The 21,010-nt window shown below is 39.4% G+C and overlaps 1 protein-coding gene across 2 annotated transcripts in view; it reads left to right on the forward strand.

Annotated features, from left to right (window-relative positions):
- Positions 1 to 13,358: 13,358 nt before the first annotated feature.
- Positions 13,359 to 21,010, forward strand: part of AFAP1 (actin filament associated protein 1) — a 44,797-nt gene continuing 37,145 nt past the window's right edge. For both annotated transcript variants that reach the window (XM_070939143.1, XM_070939144.1), the window contains exons 1-3: positions 13,359 to 13,485; positions 14,134 to 14,231; positions 16,184 to 16,292. In XM_070939143.1, the coding sequence (XP_070795244.1) occupies positions 13,359 to 13,485; positions 14,134 to 14,231; positions 16,184 to 16,292 (334 nt within the window). The remainder of the gene's footprint in view (positions 13,486 to 14,133; positions 14,232 to 16,183; positions 16,293 to 21,010) is intronic.

Below are 21,010 nucleotides of genomic sequence, written 5' to 3' on the forward strand. Positions count from 1 at the left end.
AGCAACCCAGATAAAATTCTATACTCTGACAATCTGTTCTGTTGACCCACCTGGAGGGTACTGTGAAGCAGTTATTTTAAGTCATGAATTGCATGAGTGCACTTTGAAAATACCAAATAGGTTCTAGGGGTGGACAAAGGGAGTGCCATTCTTCCCCACTTAGATGCAGCTATGTGTGAGAGGTATATATTTGGTCAGAAAACAATACGTTGCTGGTTGCAGGACCACTTCTCTGCATGAACCTACCAGTAGTGCATATGAGCAATGACTGCTCAAAGAAGAATAGCAGGTGTGACCACTCTCAACTCACCGCTCAGGATCAAAACAGGCAGGATAAGAAGCTCATCCATAACCTTTTATTCCATTCTGGGATCAGACTCATGCAGATACAGAACGCCACCAGTTCAACAGTGGCAGTCTGTAGTATCAGAGATTAGGTTTAAAAAGGACCCGTAAATTTATCACGTGCTAAGATCTGCACAATGCATAAGGAGTAAACATTGGCAGTACTATTGTGCTCACAGATGGATCCAGGACTGGGGTGTTTACCATGCTCTTCCTCAAAGAGAGATACTTTCATCATGGCATTGGACCAGGCAGAAGTTAGAGGAACAGACAAAGCATTTGTCTACATTATTGCCTGGAGTTTCCCATATTGAAAGCTATGCACTTCTGTCATCAAAATGCTTCAGAATTCACAATATCTGTCTTTTCCTGCCATGCAATGCAAGATGCCTTTAAACCTCTTTGTTCCTTTGTTCCCTTCCTCCCACTTTTCCTCATGTAATTCTTTTTTCATCTCACACATAAACAATCTTACAGCAATGTCTGGTTGGCAAAGTTGTGTAGAAAGAAGTGGCAGTAGCCCTACACTAAGAGAAGAGTCTTTTATTCACCATACAGAAGAGAAACACATTATATTACTGAAGGAGGTTGTTGCTGAAAATGCCAACACTGCCACTGTTTTCAGCAGCTGAAGTATAATGTTTTTAAACAGGCACAGATTTGGACCTGTGTATCGCCACCAATAAAGTCATATAATTGCTCAACAATCACCCATGGAACATAGCAGCCCCGAGTGCACAAGGTCAATATTTCTACTGTTGCCATTTAAAATATTGTTGTTGCCTATCAAAAAATAAAGGGGGGGGGAGACGACACATGGCAACAGCTGCACTATCTCCAGCACTGTCTCATTGTCATCCCAGCAGGTCCACTTTGACAAATACCCCTTCAATTCACTGAAGATTCTTCTTGGATGAGAAGCAAAATGTCTTCAAGAGAAAAAACAAAGGGAGTCCAGTTGCCTTTTGAAAAAGCATCTTTTGGACAACCATGACATAAATGACCGAGAATCTCCACAGACATCTGAAGGTTTGGGTGACCAACAACCATTGTCTCTTGATGTAGATATGAATTTGCATGATCCAATGCTCTTATTGCCTTTGTTCAGGAAAAGATGCACATCACACACAAGCATAGGGTGAAAAATAATGAAAAAGGAAAGCAGGAAGGGAGCTTGGCTGCATAACTTTCCCAATCATATAACTCAGTGAAATAGCCATTTGCATGGAATTTCCTCTTCCAGATTTCCTCTCAGGAGAGGAGAGTTCGATGAGGAACTTAGAGTAGCAGTTCAATTGTCTATCTAGGGTTAAACTCCTGTGAGACTGAGGAGTATGTTTGAAGAAAACCCCACTTTTGCTGTGGAAGACAAGAACCATTCTCAAGGATGCCTCTATTAGGCTAACACTGGAGTAAGTTTTGCAGACCTCTGTTCTTGAAATGGAAGATGAATTATGGCATCGTGAGGTAATTGTATGGATTAGTCTTCTCTCAAGTGAGATTAGAAGAGCTTTGTGATTGTTTACATCTAAATTTTTCATCTTTAGGCCCTGCTTCACTGTTCAGCTCTCTATTACATTATACATATTTCTGTGATTTCCCGTCACCTCAAAGGTAGAACTTCCATTTTCTTTTCACCCCAACATCTCCACTATTGATGGGTTATCAAAATGCCTACTTTTATTATAGTTGCACTTTCTGTAGTATACAAAATAATGCTTTTGTATAGTAAATTTCTCTTTTATATGCCAGCTTTCTTTCTAGCCAGTTTTATATATTTAGTGAATTTGCAATAATGGCGAATATATGTAGGATGAGGGTGAAGGAATTTACTGGATTCATACCCTACTCTAAGCTCCTTAACTTTTTTCCTAGGATATAGCAAGTCATATTTCATCTGAAATTCACAACATGAATGTACATTGGCAGCATCTATTGGCAGTGCTAGAGGTTCATGCTTCACTATCACTCAGCATCTTTGGAAGATACATACCTGAATTGCAGAGATTGCTATTCTGTTGATGGCAACAGAACAGAACAACCTTGTCCATTCCTCCTTACCCTAAGGCTTTAGCCAGCCATTTCCACACTAAAGCCAAATTTATCAAAAGGTGTAGTTTTAATGATGGTGAGTAAACAGGGTAGGCTAACTGGAAAGCAGCTGCTAGTGGGGAAATCCTTTGTTTTACCTAAATTCCTCAGGCAAGAACATAAAATTCTTCAAAAAAATGAAAAATCAAGCATTTCTGCCTAAACGAGGCTTTGAGCAACCAGTAAAATCCTGGTGCTACTTCATTTACGACACATTTAAATCAAGGAGGGATTTGATTAGTTGTGTTGGTGAAAGGGGCAGATGTGTAACCCACATCTGAGAACAAGTTTGGAAGCTTTGGACAAATAGAGATGCGGCCGATCAGTGCTTGGAATAGTTTCTCATTTTTTACATTACTTCTGTCATCTCAGCAGCGAGACTGAAAGGGAACCTCTTCTCCCAACATTTACTCTGGTTGAATTTCTGGCTCCCATCTCTGTTTCGGATCATGCTGCAAGTCAAGGCAGCGCAGCAGCTTCTAACCAAGCGAAAACCACTGGAGACGCCAGGACTTCCTGAGTTTCGGAGCCATGCTTGCGGCTCGCTCCCGGCTTCCTGGGCCCGTTGCAGGGGTTAGGAGCCCCCCACGCCTTGAGGAGGGGGCGCGGCGCGGCGGCCGCATCCCAGGCAACGTGTAGCGCTTGGAGGGCGTATCCAGTCTCCGTGTGGATGGAGGAAGGCTGAACCGAAAACCCACCACCACTTTTTCTTCAGGGCTGCCCCCTCCCTCCTTTGTTCTCTCGGCCCCGCCCCTCCCTCAATTTAGCTTGGCCATTGGCTCATGCAGCTTTCACTCGGGGTGGGGGGACCAGCTTGGTCCCGCTCCCCGACCCTGGGTGAGATTGGCGAGGCGGGGAGCCCCGGCGCTGCCTTTATTCCGTTTTGCCTCGTCCCGGGCTACGGCAGCGGCGCGAGACTGGCACCAGGTAAGGGCTTGCCTCAGCGCGTCCGCTCCCTCAAGTCAAGGCCCAGCAAGGAAGGAGGGAGGGAGCTGCTGCCCAGCAGCCTTCCAGCCCGGAGACAAAAGGCGGCCTCTGACGGCCGCGGCCGGGTACCTTCTGAATGCCCTGACGAGACCCCCGAGGTCGAAGGCTGCCTGCTTGTGGCGCTGAGTCTCTGGGATGTGGGCCGAAAGCAAGATGGGGATCTGCCCAAAATCTTGCCTTTCGGCCTGCGAGGGAGATTGCATCATGTAACCGTTCCAGACAGGGCGCGGAAGGCTCTTTGCTAAATTCTCCAGGCCCAAGAAAGCCTCCCGCCTCTTGCCCTGGTAGGTTGGATTGGCTGGCGGGGGATTTGGAAGGCTAACCGACCAAGGAAATACGAAATAATCCTCGGAGCGGAACTTCCGAGCGGCCGGGAAGAGGGTGCTTTGAAGCGGGAGAGGTTTAGGGAGAAACTGTTTATAAGCACCGGTCTCCAGACTTCAGTAGGATGGTACCGATGCTCCGGCTTTGTGTTGAGTGTCTCGGATACGTTGCACAAATCTGTGCGTTACACGCTTGTACAGTAATGTAGCATAGTCAGATTCATAATTAAGAGCCGCAAAATATAGGTCTCCTTGGTCTGTTTACAGCAAATGTTGAATAGAGAAAACAATCGCTTGCTGTTAATTACATTGGTAGACGTGGAAAGGGGCGTATTTATGCAACTTTAGTCAAAAATAGATGTAAGTCAAACAGTCCTGTGTATGTTTGAAATAAGTAAGAATTCAGCATACTGGAAAAAGAAATACTGTTAACCTCTTTTAAAAACTGGTTGAAAACCTTTACAATTATTTTAATTAATGTACTTTCAAAGAATTGCTAGCTTATGTTAAAGACTGCCATGTATTATTGTTGTAGTTTTTGCGCTAATAAAAATAATAGCCTTCATAATGTAGTTTGGTAAAATTAATTGAGATCAAATGTTAATCTTTTCTGGGAAAATTTATTTTAATCTTTGGCTTTAATGTGATATACTATATTAACATTTTGTAAAAATTAGTTGAAGAACAAAGTAGCAACACTAGGCTAATGAATAAATATAATTTAATCAGGTGCAGGAATGGACAGGGTCAAGGTAGGCAGATATATAGGAAACAAATGAATTTCTATTTCAAAAGGCAATAATAAATGGAGTAATTCAAGATAACTGCTAGTAAAAACAATTGTATAAAAATATTACAGTGAATAAAACTTCAAATGAAGAGAGAAGCCTAATAAGTAGAAACCTGTTACATTCATTTCACTTACATGATCTGTGCTAAAAATTCAGTAATTGATTCCAACTTTCACACATGATATCTTTGAAGCTGAACTTTTTTTATTACAGGTGGTCCTCAACTTTCAACCATTTGTTTAGTAACCCTTGAAGTTACAACAGTACTGAAAAAAGTGACTTATGACTGGTCCTCAAACTTACAACTTTCACGGCATCCCCACCATCAGCAGAGCAAAATTTGGGCACTTTGGAACCTGCATCTATTTAAAATGATTGCAGTTCCCCCCCCCCCCCCGCCTCCCCCGGATCAGGTGATCACCATTTGTGACCTTCCCAGCTGGCTGCAGTGATTTGCTTAATGGTCAAGGAAAAAGGTCATAAAATTGGGTGCAACTTGTTTAAGAACCATCTTGCTTAGCAATGGAAATTATGTTCCCAGGCACTGATAATGCCACATCAAATGGCCATTTTGATTAGCAACAATAATCCCAGAAGCCCAGATTACCATTGTTAAGGATTGTTTAGATTGTTAAGTGAGGATTTTGTGATCCTGACTTCCTGCTACTTCCACATTGACATTGCTTGTGGGAAGCTGGCATCGAATATTGGAAAGTGTGATCACATAACTGCAATTTGCTGCAATCTTATAATTGCAAGTCAAGCACTCCAATTATAGTTATGCGATCACATCTCTGTTTCTCTATCTTGATCTCCATACTTTTCTGATATTCACAGTTTACATACTTTTTGTTAGAAATGAGTGAATCAAATATGAGTAGATTTATCTTTCTTTTGCTGTTACTTACCAGTGTGCCAGCCATCTTCCTTGAACAGCTGGTATACTGATTCTTTTCTTTTCCTCTTTTTTTGAACAAAACTAAATATTTTTTCATATTTGTATCATTCTTCAAGTCTCAGTTTGATTTTTTCCTTTTCTGACCCAAGCTCTGTAGTGTCAAGCTACCAGTCTGTAGTTTTCTTTTATTAACCTGACAATCTAGATCCCTCTATTGTCTCACTTGCAGATAATTCTGAAACCATGGGCACCGATGATGGTATTATAGATAGCACAGATGGACCAAATCAATATTTTGATTTGTAAATTCTTGTAAATAAAACAGTCCAAAAAAGGGTTAAAGTACTAACTGCTTGACTGAGTATTACAGAGTTTATGCATTTAAAAAGTGAGGATTCAATGAATATCTACCTTTTTGTTTAACTGTAATTAAACTGTCATAATATAGTAAAACTTTAATTTTAAGGAATTTGAAGTATTGCATGCTATGTGAAATATATATTTCACAATTATGTGAAATATTGCATCACATCAATTATTCAGAGAGTTCTGGAAACTATCAGTTTGTTATTTAGGGGTAAAATTTGAATTATTGATTGAAGGAGTTCAATTATCTGTAAATTATCAGCATATCAATTATATTTTTGTTCATTTATGGGAATACCCATAGTATTCCCTTCAAAATCCCATTGAAAATCTATGACCAGAAATCTATGACCAGAAAAGTCACAGTCCTTGGAAAAAAAGGAACTATGATGCTCAAGGATTATTTACTGACATTCAGCACTTTCAAAATCAAAGCAGTTCTCTTGGTGATGCTTTCTTTAGGTAGTAAGACCTTCATTTCTTTATCACACAATTTTCATCTTTAATTTTGGCTGTTTTACATACAAATATAGTAATTTCATTAAAATGTTCCTCTGCAGGATCTTTTATATTTGGTGGCCACTGAGAGGTTTAATCAACAAAAAGGACAATACTTTTAATATACTGGCAGCGTTTGAGCTGTTATTTGAGGGTTGTGAGTGCCATCTAATCAATGCTGTTGCCAGGTGATTGTCTGGACAAGTCCCTGTAGTTTTCTTAGCAAGATTGCAAAAGTACCATTGCCACTTTTCTAGGGCTGAGAGAGTGACTGGTCCAACGTTTCTCAGCTGGCTTTGTACTTATGGCAGGACTAGAACTTATAGCCTTCTGGTTTCTAGCCTGATTCCTAACCACAGCACCAAACAGTTATCCTATAATTGGCTATTACCTTGTAATATTGGTTATATTTTTATTTATTTCTATGGCAAACACTTTATTAAATAACGTGATGGAAGAAAACATATCTACCAACAAACAACTGAGAAAACAATTTTTTGTTTTTTTTATGGAGGGTAGATATTTTTGCTTCCATAATGTTATTTTAAAAAGTATTCACCATAGAAATAAACAAAAATATAGGCAGAAATAGCATAACACATTGTACTGTGAGACAAATTATACTAATATTTTATTTACCTAGCAGTTTTATGATTTTTATAATCTGGGGAGATTATGTATTAATTCTGATGATATCCAACAATGCTGCTTTGATGCTTTAATCCCATGCATATTAAGTGTTCATATATTTTCATTATTAGTATCTGAAAGTGGATAGCTTTTTAAAATATATGTCCCTTAGTTGGATTAGAATTAGATACAGTATAACAAATCTGAGGTCAACAGGAGGGCCACCCCAAATTCTTGGCAAATGACAGTTATCTCAGTCAATAAAGAGGAAAAAGAGCTTTGCATTTTTGTTTTTGCTTTTCAACATTCCTTTTTAATTTATCTTACATCTTCCTATCATCTGAGAAAGAAGATATAACTATTAATGCTGCTTCTTAATTAGAAGTATGCATGTTTCAGAAATGCTTAGGAAAATGTGCTTCAGCCCTTAGAGAGCCATAGCACATCTGTGCTATTTGATAAAGCAGTCTGTTTTTTCTTAGATTTCTGTGATTGAAAAAGGGATGCAGCTGCTTTAAAAATCACATTAATGAGTTAAAGTATTAATGCTATCACATCTTTTTATAGACTCACAGGGGAAAAAAGGCAGGCTGTTGAAGAGGTGTAGCAAATTCCAAAGTACTTATTTCAAATTATTTCTGGATAATGTACAGGCTTAACAATTACAACACTTTGTTGAAAAAAATAGATATGATGTTTTTAGAATTACTTCTGCTTTTCAAACTATATTTGAAAATAATGTTACTAAACTCAGAATTGAGATATTTTATTTTAAGGAGAATTTGTTTTCATTGAAGTGTTAACTGCTTCAAAGACAACTTTGTCAAAAAAAATTTGAGAGCAGAACCTAGTTTTCAATAGAATTAATATTCATTTGCTGGGTAAGTTATGTGCTTGGTCTGTTGCAAGAGTAAGTTAAATCAGAAGAGGAACTGTGTCCGAAGAAGATACATTTCCAGCTGGGATCTGTAATTGAAACTTTAAAAGAGGGGGCAGTCTTTATTAGGTCATTCACATTTATGAACAATACAGATAAAATCCCAAATGAATTGGCAGGAATATTCAATTTTGCTTGCACTTGGCAAGCATGCTTATTCTGGCTGAAGCCCCTGGCTTTCTTTTGAGTCTGAAAAAGACAGGCTATTTCTCTGACCTCACGCTTAGCTGTGGTTACAGTTGTTTAAACAATAGGACTTTTTTCAGCTCTCCAAGGGACTCCAAAGTAAGCACAGGATCAGAGAGACACGCCCTTCTATGGGTTCCAAAAAAGGCAAACATATTTGTGCTGAATCTGTCTTTTAGTCTGCAATGTCCTAAATTTTAAATGGAAAATATCATTTACAGAACACATATTTAGCAAATAATTTTCATGTATAAAAATGGCTCAAAATGCTTAAACTTTGGAAGAGGTGCACTATAGTACACTAGTACACTATTTCAAACCATGAAAAGGGATTTACAGTATATCACAGAAGTGAGTATACTCCCCTCACATTTTGCAAATATTTAAGTATATCTTTTCATGTGACAACACTGAAGAAATGACACTTGGCTACAATGTAAAGTAGTGAGTATACAGATTGTATAACAGTGTAAATGTGCTGTCCCCTCAAAATAACGCAACACAATGCCATTAATGTCTAAACTGGTGACAACAAAAGTGAGTACACCCCTAAGTGATAATGTCCAAATGGGGCCCAAGTAGCCGTTTTCCCTCCCTGGTGTCATGTGACACATTAATGTTACAAGGTCTCAGGTGTGAAAGGGGAGCAGGTCTGTTAAATTTGGTGTTATTGCTCTCACTCTTTCATACTGCTCAATGGAAGTTCAACATGGCACCTCATGGCAATGAACTCTCTGAGGATCTGAAAAAACGAATTGTTGCTCTACATAAAAATGGTAGACCCGTGATGACAAACCTATGGCATGCATGACCAAATGTCGCCATGTCGCCTGGCACGCGTGGTCGACCAAAGAAGTTGAGTGCTCGTGCTCAGCGTCATATCCAGAGGTTGGCTTTGGGAAATAGGCGTATGAGTGCTGCCAGAATTGCTGCAGAGGTTGAAGGGGTGGGGGGACAGCCTGTCAGTGCTCAGACAATATGCCGCATGCTCCATCAAATTGGTCTGCAGGGCTGTTGTCCCAGAAGGAAGCCTCTTCTGAAGATGATGCACAAGAAATCCCGCAAATGGTTTGCTGTAGACAAATGGTTTGCTAGCTGTGTGTTGCGTTATTTTGAGGGAACAGCACATTTACACTGTTACACAATTTGTATACTCACTACTTTACATTGTAGCCAAGTGTCATTTCTTCAGTGTTGTCACATGAAAAAATATACTTAAATATTTACAAAATGTGAGGGGATGTACTCACTTGTGTGACATACTCTAGGAATACAAAACAATCAGCCTGTTTGGTATCAGAATATATACACACATTATTTTTATTTAAAATGAAGGCTTGAGCAGTGGGCTCAATTAGTGGGGGATTTTCTGAAGAGAAAGGTTCCCTCTCTGTACGTGTATGTGTGTGTGTATAACACACACACACACACATACACACACGGCTGCATGACAGATTCTGTTCATGTTTACTCCCATTCAGATTTCCCTTTTCAGCACAGAAAGTGACACTGAAAAATGTGACTTATGACTGTTTTTCACACTTACGAGCCTTGCAGCATCCCCATGGTCACATGATCAAAAATCAGATGCTTGGCAACTGACTCATATTTATGACAGTTGCAGTGTCCCAGGATCATGTGATCACCTTTTATGACCTGACAAGCAAAGTCAACGGAGAAGCCATATTCTTTTAACAGCCATATTACTAATTTAACAACTGCAGTGATTCACTTAACAAACGTGGCAAGAAAAATACTAAAATGGGGCAAAACTCACTTAACAAATTTCTCATTTAGCAACATAAATTCTGGGCTCAATTGTGGTCATAAGTCGAGGATTACCTGTACTGCTAGATATGTTTGTATCTCTTTGGGGATGGAAATAAATTAAACTTTGCTGGCATCTGTTTTTGGAGTGGACAGATGAGACCAGTTTCCACTGGGATTGATAGGTTAAAATTGTTCAAGAGTACCGTATGTGTATCTAACTTATGATTTAGTCACCATACTTGAATGACACTAAATAAACAAAACATACAACAATTTCTTAACATTTGAATGACATTAACTATTTTTTACTTTGATTCAGTGTCTGTGCTGTTATATTTAACATATATCTTGGCAGGAAGGACTTCCAATATTTAGGGCTTTAGTTGGGTGGCACTGACAGATTACCATACTGATTTCTTTTCTGCAGTCTTTGAAGAACCCTGACTCTAATCAGAGTAAGCCCTGTTAGGGAGGTCTTTCCCAAATTGAAATTGTAAGGAGAAAAAAAAATTAAGGTACAGAGAGATAATGTTTTAAAAAGGAAAACTAACATACTTAAAGTTGTATGCATTTTCCCTGAATTTCTGTAGTGTGTTCTAACTTTTTATAATAAGGAATATAATTCATCTATCTCTTTGTGAGTTTTTTTTTAATGCTGATGTTCAGTACATGGGGAGTTGATCTGATCATATCTACATGTGCAGATGGGCTACTTCAAAACCTTTCTCTTCAGATGTTTACTTCATGACATTTTCCCTCTTTTTGATGGTATGAGTTGTTCAGAGTAGCGATGCTCCCTCCCTTTGTAAGAAGAGGCTGGATGGCCAATTATCAGTAGTAGATTTCTTATAACTGCAAGGAATTAAATTTAGATGACCTTTAACACACATTCCTGTTCTTTGATTCTTTGATTAATAAGTTTTATTTATAAGTTAGATGACCAATTCTGATTGGTCAAATTGTTGTTGGCTTTTAACAACCACATTGTGGTAGGAGGCTGTTTCTGAGAGGTGTGCATGCAAAAATATATTTCCCAGAAAGATCATATAAATTGTAAAGATCATCCCACTGCCTAGTTTTAAAGCAAGCAGAAATCTATTCTTGGGCAGCAGTGATATAGGAAAATGTTGGATGCAGCAAAGGCATCAATTCATACTATATAGAAGAAGGCAATGGTAAATTACTCTTGAATTTTTACGAAGAAGACTACGTGGATAGGCCAAATCTAGTCACATAAATCAATTATAATCTCTTTTTCAAGAACTAGCCAGGCTTGATTCTGCTTAACATCTGAACCCTGATGTGGCCAGGTAGATGCTGTCATGTGCTGAAAAGGTCTTTGAAGGCTATAACTAGGCTTTAAGTTAAACTGTTTCCAAACTCAGTGAGATTCCCATCTGGGTACACTGATCTTAAAAAAATTAAATAGGATCTCATCTGGTTAGAATGTGAATCCGAGACCACTAGATAAACCCAGGGCTGTAGATTAGTCTGGGAAGTTAAAAAAATACATAAAAAGACATTAGCAAACAAGTTCTGTAATCTTGCTAAGAAAACTTCATGAATGTACAGTATCACCAGGATTCAATCTTGACTCAGAGGAATCTTTACCTTATAAGAATGAAGGGAGCTAAGCTTGGTAACAGAAGTAGACATTTAGTGATACATGGAATTATGCAAACATTTTTTGATGGAAAAGAAAAGGATATTTGGTCTTGATTATGTTGCTGATGTAATGCTCTGTTCAAGTTGTTCATATATAAACTACACCCGATTGCATTTGGCATACAAACAGTAGGTCAACTTGGTTCAGTTAGGTGTGGCTTTCATATTTGAAATACTGTGCCAAAGAACCTCTTAGCATCTAATTTCTTTTATATGTTGTAAAATGAATTCAGAAAATGAACATTGAGTACTTGTAGTTTTATGATGTTTCAAACACTTATCAGAATTCTGAATCATTTTTATTTTATAGCATATTGAATAATTTGGCAAATAAACATTTTCAATTAAAAATCATGTATAACTGAAGAGGAGCTTTATGAATTTCATATATATATATTTTGTGAACAGAAAGTCTCAGTCTGAAAATTTATATTATAACTACATAAAATAGTTAGTTGATTTTTCTGTAACAAATCAAGATATTTGTCTCTCTGTATATTGCCTACACTTCTGATAAGTGAATTTGGAGAGAAAGAAGTTTTAATTTCAATAAAAGCACTTTTTATTTTTAAAAAAACCTTATGTGAAATAGATTCCTTGGGCCTGTGATATGTTGGTGCTATTGCCAGATGTTTTGGACTGAGGTCATAGGATGTGACAAATCCTACTTTGACTATTTCCAGGCATATCTTGATCAAATCTTGATAATAATGTGGAAACTTCTCTTTCTTATCTTTAGGGCTAGAAGAATTATATGGATAACTTTTTGCTGTGTATATTCTGACATATTTTATCTGTAAAAATGTAAAAACACTTAAATACAGTATGTAAACACACTTAAATACAGTATTTAATAATGAAGTTAAGTATGCGGTAGATTAAAAATATAACAAATTAGTACTAAACATTTCAAACTGAAAACACATGATAGTTGAAGTCTTTATTTATGAAGCATTCTGTTGGGATAAAATAGTTTCCATGTTGGCAATATACAGCATGCTGTGAAATTATTAAATTTACATGACTTTGTTTTAAACAGATGGTGGCAGTAACTATTTAATTCTGAAAGACATCTTTTTAATTTACAAGTTATTAATGAGGTTATTGGCAAGATAAGTAAAGCATTCTCAATTTTGCTCATGGACCTTGTGTGAATGAATGATTTTTATTGCTTGATCTAAAGGTTCAGCAGATTAGAGCCCTCATGACAAATTTGTATCTGGATATGAAATTTGTATTCAGAAGTAAGATGCCAGAAATATGAAAAGCCACTCCCAGGAACTCATGAGACTTTAATGAATGCTTCATCATTTGTAAACTTGCCAGCAGGACATAGAGATAATTCTCCTTACCAGCATATTGTCTTTTGAACATAGAGATTTCATTTTGCTAAAGCAAGCAGCCATACGTTTTTCCTCCATTCATATTTTTAATTTTGTTAAAAGCATCTGAGCCTGACTGAGGGTTATCAGAATTCATACCCTTTAATTGAAGAATATATAATTACCATTTTATTTCAATTTATAAAATACAACATGTAAATAATCTGTAGAGCATAGGTATGTAGAGCATAGCTCCTCCTATATGATTGCCAAGCATAAATAAATAATGCTTCTGAAATTCAGCAGCACACATTTCTCCAGTGTTTAGCTTCTTTTGCTTACTAAAATTATTCTTTTTTGACATCTTGTATAATGTTGTGTACTTCAAAAAACAATATTATGATGGATTTGTCTGTGCATGTGTGATTAGACAGCTGTTAATGTTAATTTTAATACATTACAATAGTAATATTTGTTTATAGAGCTCATAGGTTATGATTTTTTTTTGTTTTAGATTCAGTTTAGATGCTTTATTTTTGTCTTTCAGCCATGGAAGAATTAATAGTTGAACTGCAGCTGTTTCTTCAACTTCTGGACCATGAATACTTGACATCTACAGTCAGAGAAAAGAAAGCAGTTTTAAATAACATTCTTCTAAGGATACAGGCAACAAAAGGTCATTGTCATACTGTTTACATACATGATGCTCTAAAGCAACATGCAGAGATAGAAAGAAAACAACTGAAATCCTCACCTCTGCCATTAGATACACTGATTCTGTATTTATACAAAACACCTTAGAAGTTTTTGGGGCTGTTTTCCTGTCTCCCTATGAGGAGGCTCTGTGGGAGCTGCCTGAAAAATAGAGGGATGTCTTCATTGCCATTTTATTATTTTCTGTTTACGGTATTGAACTAGGAGCAGGGAGAAACCCAGTGCCTTTCTCTGAGGCCAACCTATCTCATAAAATTCTTGGAGGGAGGGGGAACTCTATACACTGCCTTAGAGTTCTGGAGGAAAGGCAAGATATATAACTAACAAACACCCAAACAAATGTATTGGACCTTATACTAGCCGGGAATTTAAAGAGCTATACCCAACAGCTCTGGCGGACATTAGACTGGGAAAGGCTACCTGCTAATACAGATTAATGGTTTTGTGTATTGGGGACTAGTCCTTTCCAGATTTTGTTTTTCATTTGATGAGATAGTCTGTTTTTTTTCCCATTTGTTTTTTCGAATATACATATGTTTGTATCGGCAGATATTGTGGAAAGGTCCATTTAATATTTTCTATTGTAAATGCATTTTCCTCTTTCCATTAGACTTTGAGGTAAAGGAAAATGTACAGAGACAAGAGATTGCCATCAATTTACCTGCACCACCTCAGATGCCTTTGCCAGAAATCCCACAACAATGGCTGGTAAGTCTGTCATGAGTTCTCTTTCCTCATTTCCTCAGTTTTTAAATCAAGCTGCTCATTTATCTGAATGGATTCCTTCTAAATTGTTGTATAAAGACCGTTTCATTTTTTTCAAGTAATTATTTAATTACAAGCAAATATGATTCCATCACAAATTGATGTCTTACACTGATTCAAAATTTATTTAAGATCTCATCTAAATATTCACTATTTTGTTTATTTTATGAAAGATTTTGGCAGATAAATAGTTTTCTTTACAGATTACTTACACAAGTTATTCATCTGGTCTGTTAACTAGTATCACTGAAATAAATTTGCATGAGAAATGTTTTTCAAATTATAACTGGGTATTAGGTGATTATTTGTAATGTACTTAGTTCTATAAAGAAAGGTGAAGATTTTCCCTGTCCAGTTGTGTCCAAATCTAGAGAACGATGCTCATCTCCGTTTTTTAGCTGAGAGAGCCCAGCATTGTCAGAAGACATTTCTGTGGTCAGGTGGCCAGCATGACAATACCCCAAGGCATACAGAATGCTGTTACCTTCCCACTGAAGTGGTACTTATTTATCTACTCGCATTTGTCGGCTTTTGAACTGCTAGGTGGGCAGGAGCTCACCCTGTTGTGTGGTGCTCAGGTTTTGAATTTTCCAGCTGACCGGCTCCTGAGACATCGCGCTCTCTCAGCAGTTATGTAGTATATGACTTATATCTGAGATTGTTGCAAAGTAATCCATTATGTTTTATTTTCATTAGTTTATTAGTTCAATGATAATTATTAGTATATAACTGTTGATATTTTGCAGTATTTAACAGTTAATATGAAATTATAACAAAGGTGATTTTTCAGATTTTCTACTTTTCAGGAACAATGTGTGCATCATATACCAAATGGCTTTTAGCTATCTTCCAATACTGTAAAACAAACAAACAAGAAAAAATAATAGACTCCTTCTAAAAATGCAAATATTCACAATAACAGAAGGTGGTGGCAACACGGACATTTGCATTTTTAGAAAGATTCAGAAAGAGAGGAAATGTTGATACCCATTAAACTTTGATACTCTAGGCTGGTACCTACTTGGCTTTAGTCTAAAAGTGGCCCCATCCTAGGATATTGTGTAAAAACAACAATGAACCTTAATTATTAAAATTATTATTTTAATTACTATTAAAATCTGGCCATTAAATAATGGACAGGCAACCTGTGACCCTGGCTTAATGGTATGTGTGCCAAGATATGTTTTCCTTCATGCAACTTTCTGGTTTGAGAGAAAAAGGAAAGAGAGTCCAAAAGAGGAGGAAAGAAAGATATAAAGTCTTGTTTAAAAAAAAAAGTGTATCCAGAGGGAATGGTGTTTTTCAACCCTTTCTGAGTCTTGAAGCAACCAATTTTTATTTCATCCCTATCTATTACCCTCCCCAAAAGATTACCTTAATGAGTGTAGACCTTGATAGTATATACTCATGTTTTGAAATGGCAAGTATTAGTTGTAAATATTTTACATATATTTTCTTGGTCTCAGCCCTTTAATAAGTTCATGTATAGCAATAGCACTTAGAGTTATATACTGCTTCACGGTGCTTTACAGCCCTCTCTAAGCAGTTTACAGAGTCAGCATATTGCCCCAAACAACCTGGGTCCTCATTTTATCAACCTCGGAAGGATGGAAGGCTGAGTCAACCATGAGTCAGTGAGAATTGAATTAATTAGTACTGCAGTACTGCATTCTAGCCACTGCGTCAAACACATTTCAGCTTAATTGATCTTGCTACATTAAAAAATGAAAAAGATTGGTTTTGGAATAATATCTGATAAGCTGTATAGAATTACAGTAAAGATTCAAGGTTTTACAACAAATCAATTAAATTTGAATAAAAGATCAAACAACCATTCATTATATTAATGTTTTTCTTTGATTGGTGAATTTGCCTAATTTTTTTCTTCCATTTAGCCACCAGATAATGGTCCTCCTCCGTTGCCTTCATCTTCTCTTCCTGAAGGTTACTATGAAGAGGCTGTGCCGCTCAGCCCAGGGAAAGCTCCTGAATACATTACATCCAGTAAGTAAAATATACCTTTAAAGGGATGCAAGATTATTCACAAGTATCTCTGACTATAGCATACTTTATTAAAATAGTATTCCTTTTTCCTTAACCAGCTCCTAATGAACATGTGACAGTGTTTCTAAATAATATTAAGATACTGCAGAAGTTACCAGAAATAGTGCTATTGATTTGTTACACATTCCTTATGTATTTAGTCTGCTTTTATTATTACTAAATAATGTTCATCTTCTCCCTGGAGCTGGATCGAGAGAATCCAGGATGGGTATTGCTCTGTTTTTCTTCTGCCTGGAGACTGAGCACATGATCTTTTATTTGCATATGTGATTACTCCTCCCTCGTCTGGTGCTTCCCAGTTCGACTCAGTCTTCAGCGCAGAGAGACTTGTTGAATGAGCGGCTTCGCCTTTGATTCTTCAGTCAGCAAAGAGTGAGTTTATTGGAAGCATTCTTGCTGTTTATTTTTATGTGGCTTGCTTCTGTGATCTGGCCAGCTAACTGGTTTGCCGGTTAGCGGCCTTGTGCCGGCTTTCAACAAGCTGAGGTCCCCGCCAGTCGCGATTAGTGGTAGGGCCTTAGTAGGCCAACTACTATTTGATCTGGGGCCTGGGCAATCCCTCCAGAGCATGGAAGGGGAATCAGTCCCTGCCCAGTTTCGTCTGGGCACACTGTAAAGTGGCAGGAGCACATGGGAGCGCAAATCAGAGCCACGGCAGCTTCAGACCTTTGCGGGCCGGCTTGCCTTCATAGCAGTGGGAAATGGTGTCGTGCATGCCTACCACAAGCCAGCAGGCCCAGAAAGGGGATAAGTGGGCTTGCCCTACAACTGGGTCAGAGGCATGGGGCCTCCAGCCAGAGAGCTGCAGCAAAGGGGGCAACAGCGAGGAGCCAGGCAGCCACTTTGAGTGGCAAGAGAGGCTCCAAATCGGCCGAAAAAGACACAGAACGGTGTCAAAAGGCCTTGGAAAAAGAGCTGGCCAAGCTCCAGAAGGCTAAACAGAGCCAGTAGCAAAGCGACCCCCCTCCCGAGGAGGAGTGGAACTTTTCCACCCTCAAGGAGAGGAGTCAGTGGATCCCATTAATGATCCAGATCCTTTACAGCCAGCCTCTTACAGTGCCTGGTCACCAGATGGCGCCAGGGAGTCATTCTCTCCAACCTTATTTATTTATTTATTTATTTATTTATTTATTTATTTATTTATTTATTTATTATTAAATTTATAGACTGCCCTTCTCCCGAAGGACTCAGGGTGGTGTACAGCCAAAGTAAAAAACATAAATACAAACATTAAAAACAATTTAAAAAGATATATATAAATTTGGCCCTAAAGTTAAAAAACAATAACAAAACATATTAAAAACATTTAAAAAGCATTAAGCCAGCCCGGCTTGCTGAAAAAGGAAGGTCTTCAGGGCACGGCGGAAGGCACCGAGGACTTGAATTCTTCATATCTCTGGGGGCAGTTGATTCCAGAGAGCAGGTGCCCCCACAGAGAAGGCCCTCCACCTGGGGGCCACCAGTCTACATTGCTTGGCCGATGGCACCCTGAGGAGGCCCTCTCTGTGGGAGCGCACCGGTTGGTGGGAGGTCGTTGGTGGCAGCAGACGGTCTCAAAGGTATCCAGGTCCTATGCCATGGAGCACTTTAAAGGTGATGACCAACACCTTGAAGCGCACCCAAAAGACCACTGGGAGCCAGTGCAGCTCATGCAGGAGGGGTGTTATGTGGGAGCGCCATGCAGCTCCCGTCACTACCCACGCGGCCGCATTCTGGACCAGCTGAAGTCTCCGGGTACTCTTCAAGGGGGGCCCCATGTAGAGAGCGTTGCCGTAGTCCAGGCGAGAGGTGACGAGGGCATGAGTGACTGTGCACAAGGAATCCCTATCTAGGAAGGGCCGCAACTGGCGGATCAGGCGAACCTGATAAAAAGTCCCCATGGCCACAGCCGTCAGATGTTCCTCCAAGGACAGCTGCGTATCCAGGAGGATGCCCAAATTGCACGCCCTCTCCGTGGGGGCCAATGACTCACCTCCAATAATCAGTGATGGAGTCAACTGACTATATCAGGATGCCGGGAACCACAGCCACTCAGTCTTGGATGGGTTGAGCCTGAGCCTGGTCCTCCCCATATTATAGGAGGCAGACATTTTGCATCCCAGAACTGGGTCTCGACTATCAACAATTCCAAAGGCTGTACCCTAGCCGGCAGGATAGACAACCTGATAGGTCAGACTTCAGGAGTCGTCAACTGTCTCAGGGCAAACGGCCCATTCGAGGAGCAGGAAGTAGTCCTTACCATCGTTCCAAATGACTGCAGGGCTGTGCCACCAATTGGTGGAAGACTCAGCCTCCACATCCATCAGTGGGAGGCCACAACTTCAGACAAATGGGTCCTCGCCATGGTAAGTTATGGCTTGGCACTGGAGTTCCTCTCCATCCCCTGAAATTCTTTATAAGGTGTCCCAGGTCCAGAGACGCATTCCAAAGAAGCCTGATGGACACAGCCATCCAGCACTTGCTAGATATCCAGGCTATCGAACCTGTTCCTCCGGTTCAATGGGGACAAGGTTCTATTCGATCCTGTTTGTGATCCAAAAGAATTCCGGGGGAGGGCAATTCTAGATCTGAAACATTTAAACTGGTGTCTGGAATTCAAAAAATTCAAGATGCAGTCACTCAAATCAATCTTGGACAGTACACGTGAGGATGACTTCCTCACCTCAATAGACTTAATAGAAGTTTACCTCCATGTTCCAATCAGGACTGTGCACAGGCAGTTCCTTTGATTTGCCTATTTGGACAATCATTACCAATACAGAGCCATGCCATTCAGCCTCTCATCAGCTCTGAGAGCCTTCACCAAGATATTGGTGGCTCTGGCAGCCCACCTGCAATTGATCCCAATCAGAATCCAGTGCTATCTGTATGACATTTTAATCCAGTCCTCTTCAGATATTCAAGCGGAGGCGGATCTACGTGTCACGATCCAGGCGCTTCGAGATCATGGCTTCTCCATAAAAAACAAAAAAAGCCATGGACTTGGGCATATTTCACCAGGATAGAGTGGTCCTGAGGTTGGACCCTTCTTTCATTCTGAAGATTAATACATGGTTTCATAGGGCCCAGGAGTTGGCTCTGCCCAACTTCTGTCTGGAACCAAGGCATGCCCTTGAACACAGGTGGCATACCTTGGAGGTCAGATGGGGCCCTCTGTATTTACATCAAATGGACATCTTCCTTTAGGAAGACTGAGTCCTTGTTTATTTCATTTCAGCCATCAACATTGGGCAACAGGGTCACTCCTTCCACTCCTTCCAGAAGTGCGGCCACCACGGTGGCATGGGTGACACAGGTATCCATTGAGGAGGTGTGCCGGGCAGCAACCTGGTCCTCCCCTTCCCCATTTATCTGACATTATAAATTAGACACATTCACTTTGGCTGAAGTGGCCTTTGGGAAGCGGGTCCTCCAGAGGGTACATACTACAGGGGGGACTTAGGACCAGACGGCTACCCACCCATTGGAGGGACAGGCCGGCTTTGATATGTCCCATCCTGAATTCTCTCAATCCAGTTCCAGGGAGAATGAGTGTTGGTCCTACCTGAACACTTTTTCTACTTGTTTACGTCTGGTTCACGGTCCGGAAGGGCTAATAATTTTCAGGTCACACTTTCTTCATCGCTATGCCTTCGCTGAACTGGGAAGCATCAGACGAGGGAGGAGTAACCACATATGCAAATAAAAGATCACGTGCTCAGTCTCCAGGCAGAAGAAGAACAGAGCAACACCCATCCTGGATTCTCTCTCCCAGCCTCCAGTAGAAAAGGTGTTCAGGTAGGACCAACACCCATTCTCTTGAATATATTCCTAATACAGTCAAAACGGATCTGATAATGCTGGTCTAAGATAGGTAACAGGTGAAGGTCAAAGAAGTATGAATTTGAAGCAGAAATTAGTGAAGTAAAACACTGAAATATTAGAGTCACGATTCCTGTACAGGACTTCTTGCTGAACTTTTTCAAGCAAGAATTTCTGGAGTAACTTCATGGCAATTCACTATGCAATTCATTACAAACCATAGATTATTATAGTTTCATTGTTTAGATACATATTCCATCTTTCATTCAGAAGCTCAAGGTTGCTTACCAGGATTTTCCTTTATTTTATCCTCATACTAGTTTTAAAGAGCTGAGTGAGAGTGACTGACCCAAAGTCACCCAGTAAGTTTTCATGGCTGAAGGCAGAGAAAAACCTGGATCTTCCCCATTCCTGGTCCAGTATGTTATTGCAACACCCAACTGGCTTTAAAAGCATCCTCATGCCAGGCACTTGAAACGTTAGGTTCCTTTCTCTGGGGAACTGTCAATCACAATGGCAGAGTTAACTTGTGGGGGACAACTGGACCAGTTCTCCAGGGCCCCACAGTTTAGGGCCTCCAAAACCCTGCATCTTTTTTCATGGGTGAAGATGTAACAACTTCTAATGAAACATGTTTAAATATTATTTCTTGCAATTTCCTTTGCATTCATAAAGTTTATTTTTCATTTCTGAAAGAGAAGATCGTATTACTGTAGTCATATATAGAACATTGCTTAAATGTTTTTGTAACTTTCAGGAGAAAACATGTTCCCACAACCACCTCTCAGCAATCATAAGAGTTAGTTACAAGTAGTCCTTGGCTTAATGACCGTAAGTAAACTCAGAATTATAGTCAT

The sequence above is a fragment of the Pituophis catenifer genome, unplaced genomic scaffold (assembly GCF_029215685.1).
Source record: "Pituophis catenifer annectens isolate HBS135680 unplaced genomic scaffold, rPitCat1.0.hap2 SCAF_3, whole genome shotgun sequence".
In the NCBI taxonomy this organism is placed as follows: domain Eukaryota; kingdom Metazoa; phylum Chordata; class Lepidosauria; order Squamata; family Colubridae; genus Pituophis; species Pituophis catenifer.